The following is a 12,894-nucleotide window of genomic DNA, read 5'->3' on the forward strand; positions in this document are numbered from 1 at the left end:
ATGTCTTCCCCATGGTCACGCAGGAAGAACCACAGATTAGCCCTTGGGGTGTACCCTCTCTCTCTAGCTGGGGATTGTTGGGTGCTGATTCTGGGGCCTGTGACTCTCACGGGTGCTGTATTAACCTTCCTTATCTCCTCCCTCATCTCCTCTTTAAACTCCTTAATCACAGCTGAGATATGAGCCTGCATTGGGCCATTAATCATACTCTCATAATTCCTAAGTTTGTTGGCAACAGAACCTATGGTCTCCCGGTGGGTGTCAGCATTGATCGTTGCAATGAAGGTGGCGTATTGAGATGGCCCAAGATTTGCCAGACTCCACAGCATTTGTCCCGTACACCTGACCTTGTCAGGATCATTATTGTGTCGTCCATCCCTCCCAAAGAGTACCTCCAATACTGCCACTTCTCTCAGCTGTTGGATCCCTTCCTCGAGGGTCTTCCAGCGCATTCTATGATGGTGCTCTTGCATTCTCTCTCTGTGGATAAACCTCTCCCTGACACTCATTAAGAGCCGCTCCCAGAGAGAAAGGGACCCTGGTTCCCTTACAAAAACCTGATTTATACCTGAGTCCTGGGTCAAGGGTCCCAAGTTCCTTGCCTCACCACCGTCCAGCTGCACGCCTGTACCCATAAGATCCCAAACCCGGAGTAGCCAGGTAGCATAAGCCTCACGCCCTCGTCGCACAATGTCTTTATGCAGATTGCGAAGACTTTCGTACGTCAGGGACTCGGTGATGATAGCAATCTCTGGCTCCCCTGTGGGTTGTGAGGTTCCTCCATTCCTGTCCCTATCTGCAGGGTGCTCTGCTTTCACCTTAGACTTCCTTGTTTCTACCGGGGCCACTGCTGCTGACCGTGACTGCCTTTGTGGTTCAGCTGGAACCTGGACAGTTGTAACATCTGTGGGTTCCACAGCTGTACTATTAGACTGTCCCTCCTCAAGGCAAAGGGCCGGTTTCTCACCAGCTGGGGAAATGCACTCCTTCAGCATCTCTCGTATCTCCTTAACCAGAACCCTCACCCAATCTGGGCGGTTCATTTCTGAGGTGGGCTGTGGGGCAGGGTCAGGCTCTGGAGCAGCAGCATCTCGAGTCTGTGGTGTAGGTGTGAGGGTAGTTATCCAGGTTAATCTTCCCTTATCTCTGAATGCTAAATATAACAGGACTATCAGCAACACCACCCATTGTATGGTATCATTAGCACTTATAAAGGATCTTAACCCTTTGAGAACTGGTGGAGCAGACCCAAAAAGATGGTTAAAAGGTTGAGAGAAAGTTTGCCCAGGTGCTATTTCCTCGCAGTAGGTACCGTTATTAAAGTAACCCCAAAAACATACAGTTAACGTGTGATAGCTATGAATCCATGTACCTGCCTTCCAGAGGAAATTAAAGATCCATGAATTCCTCACCCAATTAACCCAGAAGCCAAACTTGATAACAGACACCGTAGCCTTAGTTATAGGACCCATTTTTAGATAAGGGTCTGCAAATGGGAAAAGTATAGCTACGATCACATGCCACCCAAACCAAGGTAAACTAGACCACATGGTGATGCTGAAGATGTTTTTACACACAACAAAACCAAATTACTTAAGAACTGTTAATCCTTTTTCCCTCTCAATGCCCTCGGGCCTCACGTTGATGCGCCAAATTCTGTCTCGGTTCGACAAGACAGGAGTCTGTGAAAGAGGGCAAAGCCTCCTGTGCAATGGAGAACGGCAAACCCCCCTCCCTCTGAATTACGAGGATCTTTAAATTAAAAGGCTCTCAGGCAAAGATATGGGAGTGGGAGTAACAATTCTTTACTAGGAGAAAACTAGACAACAATTTAAAAAGGCAAATGCAATCGGTACAAACAAAACCAGTGAAAGGAAAAAAAAAAGTCCAGAACCTGCGGGGTGCCAGTATCAGTTCTACTGGGACAATTTGCTTCCCTTGCAGTGGCTGGTGAATTGCAGCTGCAGTGGTGATCTCTAGAAGGGTATAGTTTCCCTCTGAAGATCTGGTGGCAGTGGGGCCGGTCTTCCTCTGCGCCGGGGTTGCCTCTGAGCTCCGCTGCCGTCGCCTCTGCGCGCCGGCTGCTTCGCTGCGAGTGCCGCCGAAGAGAGAGCGAGAGAGAGCTGCTTCCCCAGGAATCCCGCGAAGAGAGAGAGAGGGAGCTGCTTTCCCCGGGAATCCCGCGCAGAGAGAGAGAGAGAGCTGCTTCTCTCGGAGTCCCGCGAAGAAGAGGGAGAGAGCTGCTTCTCTCGGAGTCCCGCGAAGAAGAGGGAGAGAGCTGCTTCTCTCGGAGTCCCGCGAAGAGGAGGGAGAGAGCTGCTTCTCCCCTCTGGGTGGGACCCCCTTCATTGAATCAGTCGAAGGTGTATACACAAACCATTGTCTCTGAGAGAGATAACAAAAAACCTGTCCAACCGGTTCGCCTTCGACAGATGGCAAATGGAATACAAGCTTATCTTACAACCCAGGACATTGGCTTGGAAACAGGCATGGGCAAGTTTCAGCTCATTCATCCAAGCTGTCCTTTCTCAAGGACAAGGAGCAGGGCCAGCACAGCTGAGCCACTGCAGCCAACTCCTGAATGTTTCCAAATAAAATGCCTTGAGTAAGTTTATTTTTCCCTCTCAGACCTAAATTTAGCACCCTGGAGAAGCTGCTTTGGCAGTCAGCGGATGGTAACGATGACAAGATCAATCTGTGGATAGTTCTGGGAAGATTTGGAAAGTCCTGGTAAAACAGAGTTGGTTTCATTCATGTTTGCAATTTGTCCACAGCCCAAAGGTCTGCTCATGAGCTTCCAATGGTTGAAAGACAAGACATTGACAGCTGCCTGGTTTATGGAGGACAGCAGATGATCCTCACTGGACAGAATTTCACAGCAGAGTCCAAAGTGGTGTTCACAGAAAAAACATCAGGTAAGGCAGGTTTTTCCTAACTTTCCCTAACGGGATAAGGCAAATCTGTACTGCCAAATGTCATCATAAGATTTGTGCTCATCACAATCAAATAAGTAGTCCCATTCAAGTTCATGTAGGTAAAACCATGTGGGTAAAGTTAGGCTTGGGAGCAACTGTTTGTGTTGTTGCTTCACAGGAATCCAGGCACTGGGAATCAGCAGGGACAGGATTTGTTACCAAAGAAACGAGATGAGCACTACATGTTCCTCTGTGCTTGTTTAATCTCATTTTTAGTGAATGCTACTGTAGAAATCATCATTGAAATGAACATTTTTATTGATGTGAACTACAGGCAAAGACTGTGTTTTCTTCCCTTTAGAAATCTGTGGAAAAAAAACTAAACATAATGTATCTTTTTGTATAAATTAATTTTTATACAGAATGAGATACAAGAATCCATCCCTTCTCCTTGCATATTTCTTATTGTAAACCTTGTGTTCCTTTTTTGCTATTAAGAACACCTGGGGCTTGGAATTTTCTGTCAGTGAGCCGAGGTAGAGGTATCTTAAGTGATATATCCAGTGCCTTGCAAGGAGTTTAAGAGGTTGCATTGCCCAAGTGAGCAGCATGTGCATGACCTATGGGGTAATGCCATTGGAAAAAAGTGAGACTCGAGCCAAAAATGAATGTACATTCATTAATGTACATGGGCACCAGCTGGTGACATGGGGGAAAAAAATCATCCTGTGGGTCCCAGCTCCTTCCCACCGCAGCAGCAAGCCAGGCTGGTATTTTGCAGGTATGAAGGAGCTGTGGAGGTTCAGATGAGCCTGTGCAGTCAGAGGATTTCTTTTGGCACGCTCTGTTTCCTTTCAAGCCCATGGATTAATTCCTTCCCACTGGGCTGCCACTGTTCCACCGTGTCAGCGCCTGGGGAAGGTACATGGGAACATCCTGGCAGCCTGCAGTGCTACCTGCCCAAGAATGCTGTGCAGGAGCTGCAGGAGATGATCCACTCCCAGGAGGCAGCTCTCGGTGCCATTTCGAGGAAATGTCCCAAGCGCCCTGCCCCTGTTTCCATGTGAGAGCAGAGAAGGCTCTGGCTGGAAGAGATGTTAGAAAGTAAAAAGAACAACAACATTTTCCACACTAAATCTAAAGCTTTTCTTCGCTGCTGGGGAAACTGCAGGGCTTTTTCCTCTTTTTTTGCCTCCTGGTAGGGGAGAGACAGGGCTTATCCCAGCAGCAGTGCCCAGTCTGGAGCAGGGATTTGCTTGCTGGTGTTCCATATCCTGCTTCCCCCAAAACCTCGGCCTCTTCAGGCAGTCTCAGTCTGCTGGGCTCTGAATAAATGATTGGCAGAAGGGGATTTGGAGGATGGGAGGTCCAGAGTCAAATCCTCAGGCTGAATCAGAAGCCTGTGTGGTTTGCAGTGGGGTTATCTGGGCGACTCTGCTGAGTGGTGCTCTGTGTGTTCCATAACGCAGCAGCACCTCTGGCAGAGATGCCCTGAAGCGCTTTGAAATGAAGATTTCTTTATTTAATAGGTATATCCTATAGTGAGGGAGGTTAAGAAGCTGAGCTGGACGTGCAGATCATGCCTGGGCTGAGTGCAGCAAATTGAGAATTGCTTTGTGCCTGGCTTGTCAGAGTTGACGAGTGTCCCAGCTCACCTGAAGATCGGGATCTTGTGCACCTGAGGCTTTCAGCCTCCCTCATTCTGCAGTGTGGACAATTCTAGATACCTCCAGGATGTCTGTGCAGGGCTGCCATTGTCTGGGCTGCAGGAGCCCAGGGCAGTGAGCAGCCCCGGCTGTCGATGGAGCAGTGGCTGGAAGGAGGAGCAGCTCAGCCACGGCTGCCCTGCCCTGCACAGCCCGTGCAGAAAGTGCTGATGAGCTGCTCGGGGCAGGGTAAGCCACAGGCACCGTGCTGGGGGTGGATGGCAGCCCAGCTCTGCTGCCCCAGCTGCAGCAGGCTGTGTCTCTTCCCGAGCACACCGCTGCCTGTGAGACAATCACACCTTTGTCAGGGCAGGAAGATGCAGCAAGCTCGCAGGGGAAGCTTGGTTTGCTTAGAGTTTCATTTTAACAGCTCACAAGCCTTGTCAGTGCTAGCAAGTGGTGCTGGATTTCCCACTTTTGCCACCAGTTTTTGCTGTGCTGGTAACAACAAGGGTGAGAGCAGTGGTGTGAGCGATCATCCCACTGCTTTTGGCATGCCAGGCTCCACAGAGCTCCTTGGCTCGGGTGTTCAGGGTGAGAGTGGCAAGGATCTTTTTTTCCCCAGAAAAAAAATCTTTCTTCAAGTAGTTTTGTGCAGCCAGATTTTCTGCTGTGCATTGTTCCACAGACCCCAAACTCGGGGTGCTGTGGATCTGGGACCCGGGTGAAGCCGTGCTGGGAAGGCATCGCTCGCTTTGCAGAGCTGAGGGAGCTGCTGCTTGCTAATTTACAACTGTAAATTAGGCTTCACCCCTCAGGGGAACACTCAGAACCTCTTTCCATTTCCTCTGGATCTTGTAGACGATTCTTCACCCGCCACTAGCAAGGCAGAGGAACGTGGAACTGGCCACATTTGTGCCAAAAATGCGTGTCTCCGTGAGCAGGAACGAGCAGGCTTTATTTGTCTTTTCACAGAATTGCAGATAGCATGTTTTTCCATAGAAATAAATACCTGGAAAATGAGGGCCATTCCCCGAACTGCGGGGGGATGTGATTGTGAAAGTGAGTGTCCGTGTCACGCGAGCGCAGGCGGTGGCAGGGAGCTGGCAGGGGACAGGGCTGGGACAGGCTCACGGCAGGAAACGGCAGCAGGAAACCGAGGGAAGGGGCTGCAGCTCGGTGCTCTGAGGGATGAAGTGCTCCTCTTTGAAATGCTGGTGCATAAATAGCGTTCATTTTCTGCATGCTGAAGTTTTTCAACATGCAGGCCTCAGAGTTCTGAGTTGTTCTTACGGTTATCTTGCTGATGTGAGATCATAAAATGTAGCTGCTGTGAGCCAAGGGAACTCATGAATTCCCTGCACACAAAAGCAGAGTTGGGCTGAGAGAGTTTGAAGATCTGAGCTTGGAGACACGTAACTGAGCCCAGCTAAATTAAAGTAGGTCAGGGAAGCAACTAGATTGGATTGTATTCTTGTCATTTTGATCTGGAAGAGAAAGCTTGAAAAGCAATCTTGGAGCTATCAAGGACTTGGAATAGGGTGAAGGTTAAGGGTGTTAGTGTTTGGTTGGGGCCCAGATCACACAGTGCAGTTAAAAAAAGAAGAGTTTTGGAATTCCCCCTTTTATTTATTTTAATTGTCATGTAATAATTTGCAAGTCAGATGCTGGTTGCATTGTGTTTACTCCCGTTTGTGTACTGGTTACTGCTGCTCTGCTGTCAGTGATAGAGGAGGTTCGTGTTTCTTGGGGAGAAAAGTGCAAATGGGCTGTGATTTCTCCTGCCAAACTCTTCTGGTGGCCACATGGACACCGTGAATCATCTCTAGGACAATGTGGGTGGTGGAGGAACAACCCAAACACAGCGTCCATCCTTGGAGAGGCTCCACCATAAATCTCCAGCTTGGGCAGGGGAAGGGGAGGAGGTGCTGCCTGTGCCCTTTGGACTGGGGCAGCTGCCAGGGCCCCCAGGTGTGGGCATCCACAGTGACCAAAGACACCTGCCCGGCTCTGGAGCCCAGCACTGGTGCTGGGCACATTGGATGTGTCCTGGCCAGGGCAGGCTCAGGCTGGGGTGTGCAGTGTGGGGCTGCTGGGCTGAGCTTTTGTCTGCAAAGTGCCCGAAATGCTGGAAACGAGCCATGGAATGTGTGCCAGGGGATTCCAGGAACCCTGCAGGACACGGTGGTGGGATGGCATCAGGGCAGGTTTCATGTGAAGACGTTGCTGCTGTGTGGGTTTGATGGCAGGATCACGATCTTTGTGGGAGAGGTGAAAGGAAATTCCAACTCTGTCTACAGCAGTGCTCCCCTTTGTGCTAGGTCAGCTCCTCACTGTGCTCCAAACAGGGAGCTGAATCCCTTTTTGTATTCTGACAGTTTGGTGAATGGTTCAAAAACTCCTGGGGAATGCAGAAAATAGCAAATGGTTTTCAGCAGCTAACTCTGTGAACTTAATAATGCAACATTAATGGTGCAATCTTCTCAGGCAACTTCAAGATAAAATAGACAAAAAGCTTTTTAAAAAACTGTCAGTGTTTTCCCAGGTTCATTCAAAAGAGATGTTTACTACTTGAACAAATAAACAACTTTAAATATTGAATGTGAGGGTAATGGGTATTAATTAGGAGGATTGGTTTGCCTGGTTCTGCTGTGCAAATTAGAAAGTTTCAGGGTAATTGGGGCCTTTGCCTTGTGCCTTTCCTTGCTGCTGTAGCTGCTGAAAGCCAGCAAACCTTTCTCCCCAAAGGTTTCCTCCTGGCTGGAATGTGCTGCCTGCCCCAGGTGTTCTTGTAATCCTACGGGGCAAACGCCTGACCAGGGATTCCAAAAAAACACTGCAAAACAGGAAAAAATCTAGGGCTCACACAGAGAAAAATGCAGGAGAGTGTGGCTGCAGAAACGGAGTTGCTATAGCTGTTGGAGACTCAGCGAGACAGGGTGGAATCCAGTGTTTTGGAAGGTTTCCCCGTATGACACAAGATTTTGGAATTTTACAGCTGGTAAATCCTTATTAACACAGGCAGCCACTGCTGGCCTGGATTCCCTGGCTCACTCTTTACAATGGGGGCGCCTGATGGAAGTGTGCCTGGTCCTGATTATTCAGCTTAATTGTTTAGGGAGAATATTAAAAAATAATCATAATTCTTGGCATAAACAAAAGGCAGAGAGACAAGCTCCCATCACCTGTTGACAGAAAATTGATCATGAAGAAAGCTGGCATGGGGAGTGGAATTCCCTGTTCTCCCACTTAGTCATCGCATCCTGGTGTGACTCATTTTATTACATGGAGGTTCCCAGTGGTTTTATTTTGAGAGAAGCTTTTGTTTAATAATTTATATACACACACACACAAACACACTTATAATCTTAAAAAAACAACAAATCTATTCTGATGAATTGGCATAAGGAATCATCTGGAAGAGCTCTGGAATGAAATACTGGTCCTCCTGCTTCACTGTTCAACTACTGTATTTATGTTTGATTTTAATGGGAATTGAATTCCTCAACAATAGATGGGGAGAATTCGCCTCTAGACTTGTTCTCACTGTGCAAAATGTCAGATTTGGGGCTGGGCTGCCTGGTGGATGACTAATCCATTGCCCTTTTACCTCCCAGACCTTGCCTTGTATCTCCAGCCTTGGTGACTCAAACTTCTGTCCTCAGTGCAGTGAAGGCACTGGCCTCTGCTCTTAACAAACAGAGCTCCATTAACTGCAGTGGGCAGTCTTGCTTCAGGAAGAAAAAGGAATCCATTAAAATGAAGCTCAGGAATAAATTTAATAGCTCTACTCTTCATGAGTTTTAAATACCCTCATGCTGTGTTTGCTGTAAGGCTTGAAAATTGTTTCAAAGGAAGAGCTTAGAAGGAGACAACTGCTCAGGACCAGATGCTGAGCAGCCTCGTGCTGGCTTGAAGCAGGGTAACTTCCCAGCTGGAGTCAGAATTTGTCCCTGAATTTGTCTGGAATTTGTCCAGAGCAGCAGAGATTCTGAGTGAAGGTTCCTCGTAAGGTTTCTGCTGCCCAGAGTGGTTTTGTCCTTTTGGAAACCATTCAGTGCTCTCCCTTTGTTCTTGGGGTGGCTCTAAAAACCCTTCTTTGTTTCCCAGAGATGTCTGTCATCTGCTGATAAAAGCTGACGGAGATAATTGCTGTGCTTTTCTGGAAGGCCTTCCAAGAAACAGAGGGAATGGGGACAGCTCCCCGCAGGCCCAGGGGGACTGTGCAGAAATGTGCAGAACTGTGCAAAAATGTGCAGAACTGTCCAGAACTGAGCAGAACTGTTCAGACCTGTGCAGAACTGTTCAGAATTGTGCAGAACTGTACAGAAATGTGCAGAAATGTGCAGAACTGTGCAGTCAGAGCCCTGCTCCTCTGGTCACCAGGCTGGGTTTCTCTGGGGAACCAGTAACAGGTTGTTCATTAAGTAATTTGTGTAATGCTTGACTGAAAAGCAGTGTACAGTTGCAGGCCTAAAATCACATGCAGGCATGGAATCCCATCCAGAATCAGCACAATAGTATATTTAGTCTTCAGCTGCAGAGAACTGCAAGGAACATTTCCTGAGCCTCTCAGTCCATCAGTCATGCTTGTTCAAATAAAGCAGTAAGTTTGTTTCCCTGCTAGTTACTGACCCCAAAGCCATGAGTAAGGGATCCTGAATAATGTGTAAAGGCTGTAACTGGTTCAGAAAACCTTTAATTGGCTAATTAAAAAGAGTCCTATGAGGGGCTGCAGAGAATCACCCCCAATGTTCCTAATGCAGGCTGACATTTTGATTTCCCCCATTTGAAGCAGGACTCTGGTGCGATCGCAGTTTGACTTAGGAAGGGTAGAATTACCTTCTTCCAACAACTCATTCATTCCCCCAAAGAGTGCTGACACAATCAGATCTCTCATCGGGGTTTAATGCTAAGTCTCACAGCCCTGAAGCAGCACAAAAATCTCTATTTCCTGAACATTTCACTGACCTGTGGTGTTAAAGACTTGCCAACTAAGACAAACCATTAAATGAGCAGGGAACCACAACAGTAAAAATACTGCATGAGGCAGCCATGGCTGGTAAGGCCTCAGGGTCTAAATCCAGGAATATTTTATCATCTTGAGAGCAAGTGCTGCCCTTTGCAGAGGCAGGGACTGAATTCCCTGCGGTGGAGGCACAGTTTGAAAGGCACCACACACACACAGACCTGCCTCTGGATTCCTCAGTGGTCCTTTGCAGCTTTCTCTCCTGCCCATTGCTCAGGCAGGTTTAATTCTAGGCGATAAGCAGCTATCTGCACTTGTAGACTTTGGATTAAATTATTAATCAAGCTGGGGTTGACTCTTCTGTGTCTCCAAGCAGGAGCTGTTTGTCCCTCTGTGGCATGACAGAATTGCGGGGTAATTAAGGCCAGGAGGGATCTCTGGGGGGTTGAGCACAACCTCCTGCTCGAAGCTAAACACATTTCTGGTGCCAGGCACCTCCTGGGCTCCAGGGAAGGGCCTTTGGTGTGGCAGGGTTTGTGCTGGGGCTGTGCTCTGCTGTCACATCAGCCTTAGGATTTTTAGTACATCCTTACAGTCACAATCCCGTTTTCATTGAGGGCTTTCTCCAAACATCCACTTTAATTTCCTCCTAAAAAAATTTGCGTTTATGCACATCATAAAGGTGATAAATGTGTTGACAGTTTGGTGCAGGTCTTGTCTATTCATAATTTCCTGAAATGATCCTGAGACTTCTCAGTTTATTCCTCCTGCTCTCCATTAGTTCCCAGAGTGTGCATAATCTGAAGTTTTCTTTTCATTACCAGGAAAAAGAATAGGTTAGAGAGACTTGTGAATGCAGTTGTATTTTTCATTTTCCTCACAGCCTCCCTCATCCTTCTGCCAAAAGCTCCCCATAATGTGCATATCCAGAGCGGTTAAAGGAAAGGCAAATATTGATTGTCTCGAGCTAAGGCGAAGCAGTGAGACAGATGGAGCCACATCATCATATTGAAGCATAAAGGTCAGGAGTGAGCTGCAGAGTGCTTCAGTTCACCAGGGCTCAAAGAACAGGGATTGCTGCTGTTGACAGATTTGTTAGAAACCTGTTGAGCTGCCACAAATATGGAATCTATCCAAACAGAAGCATCTATCATTGTTGGAATTATAACCCCAAATACGTTTGTTTCTTGTTTGCCTTTTCTCATTCTTACTTTTGACCCACACAGACTCTGGACTCAGCCTGAACATCATTTGATTTTTATGGTTGGCTTCTTTAGCTTTTAGTGCAATTTCAGTGGTTCAGTTACTAAATCAAACCCCCTGTGGTTGTGCTTGCATGTGTTCCACAGGCTCCTTGAATGTGCCACATGACTTGGAGGCCCGTTTCTACTTTAGTTTTTACATTTTGGATCAACAAATCCTTTTGATTTCCACCTTCTTTGTGAAGTTAGTGCTGTTGCATCTGCACAGACTGTTTGAATTTAGCAGTACAGAAACAAAGATGAAAACATTCTGCCTGGAGCAAAACCAGTGTCAAACATTCCTGCTTGGCTGTCCTTGTTGTCAGGACATCTTCATGTGGCATTGCAGAGACAGCTCTGGTGTGTGTCTCTATCAGAGCTCTCACTTTATGATGTCTTTTCTTGTTTCCTTTTCCCTGCTCTTTCCTTAGAGAACTCTAAAAAATTATCTTTTGGGGTGTTTAGGAGTGTGGGGAGGTTCCTTAACACACACTGTGATGGTTTCTTTTCTCTAAGGTCACCTAGAAGAGGAATCTCCCCATTGAGCATTAACTGCCTCATAATCAGACAAGGATTTGCTGGATTAAGACCCCAATATTTTGGCTCCCTCTCCCTGTTTCTGTCTCAATGGCAGCAAGGAGCTGGCTGCACTAACAGGGGTACAGGCTGAGTATAGCAGTGGCCAAAGTGGATGCTTATGTTAAATGGCATTAATTAATGGAATATTTCCCATGCCTTTGCAGCAGCCCCTTGGGGTGGCAGTGGCACAGCTCTGCTGAGGCCATCCCAGCCCCAGCAGCCACTCAGCCCCAGGGTAGAAAACACACCTGGAGGGAACTGCAAAAAAGGAGAGGGGAAACTGGGAGTTGTTCAGTGTTCCCTCCTTGAGCAGGAGCAGCTGGAAGCCTGGAACCTCCTGCTGGGGCCACACTTCCAACTCTTTGGGATCTCCTGATGGGCCACACTTCCAACTCTTTGGGATCTCCTGATGGGCCCACACTTCGAGCTCTTTGGGGTCTCCTGATGGGGACACACTTCCAGCTCTTTGGGATCCCCTGATGGGCCCACACTTCCAATTCTTTGGGATCCCCTGATGGGGACACTTCCAACTCATTGGGATCTCTTGATGGGGCCACACTTCCAATTCTTTGGGATCTCCTGGTGGGGACACACTTCCAACTCATTGGGATCCCCTGATGGGGACACTTCCAACTCATTGGGATCTCCTGATGGGGACACACTTCCAGCTCTTCCCTGGCCATGCCCATTGCCCAGGGAGGGTTGGGGTGAGGGAGCCCAGCAGGGCGGGTGCTCTCTGGCCCATCAGCAGCCCCAGGAGCCCATCCCGAGGGAGGGAGGGAGGGATGGGAGCCCTGGCCTGCAGGAAAAGCTGCCTGTCCCCAGTGGGTGTGAGCAGAGCTGCCCAGGGTGGGTCTGGGCAGGTGAGGTTCTGTCCCTGGGGGCCCAGGGCTGTGTCCTGGCCACAGCTGGGAAGAGGCTGCCCAGAGAGCCCAGCACATCTGTCAGCTCATTGTCTGCGCCCAGCACAGAACAAAGAGCACAACAACAGAAGAAATGCAAAATGCATTTAAAAATACCCTTTCATTTCCCTTTTCGCCAGAAGCAGAAGTGCTTAAATAACAGAGGACAAAAGCAGCTCTTGCAGGACTTCCAAGAGTTGGGAAAAATAAAAAGCTCTGTGAGAAGAATTTGGTTTAGGAGCTCTCCCCCCTCATCCTGCCCAGTCTGGGGAACCCCAGAGCAGGCAGAGCTGCTCCCCCTAAAGCTGACAGCAGCTCCTGGCTGCAGCATTCCCAGTCCATCAGGCCCTTGGGATATCTGTCCCTTGGCCAGCTTAAAAGCAAGCTTTCAGAAAGGTATGAGGCAATTTTCCCTCCCCCATCAGTACTTTCCTTCTGCAAATTGCTTGGCTAAAAGGCTCAATGGAATGTGAAAATCAAAGGGGTAAAGATAAAAAAAAAAAAAAAAAAAAGGAAAGCACTGCAAAAAATGTTTCTATATTTAAGGAATACTTGTAACCAGAGGAAACACCCAGTCTGTAAATGAGTGTCCTGCCACTGCTGATACACTCTTACAGCACCGGGGTTACTGTGGTGGTTCTC

General features: G+C 48.1%; 1 protein-coding gene across 9 annotated transcripts in view; it reads left to right on the plus strand.

Annotated features, from left to right (window-relative positions):
- Nucleotides 1-12,894, plus strand: part of NFATC2 (nuclear factor of activated T cells 2) — a 92,202-nt gene that overhangs the window by 43,887 nt on the left and 35,421 nt on the right. For all 9 annotated transcript variants that reach the window (XM_085558321.1, XM_085558317.1, XM_085558318.1 and 6 more), the window contains exon 6: nucleotides 2,775-2,915. In XM_085558321.1, coding sequence (XP_085414447.1) covers nucleotides 2,775-2,915 — 141 coding nt within the window. The remainder of the gene's footprint in view (nucleotides 1-2,774; nucleotides 2,916-12,894) is intronic.

This window comes from Lonchura striata, chromosome 20, assembly GCF_050655825.1.
Source record: "Lonchura striata isolate lonStrDom1 chromosome 20, ASM5065582v1, whole genome shotgun sequence".
NCBI lineage: Eukaryota > Metazoa > Chordata > Aves > Passeriformes > Estrildidae > Lonchura > Lonchura striata.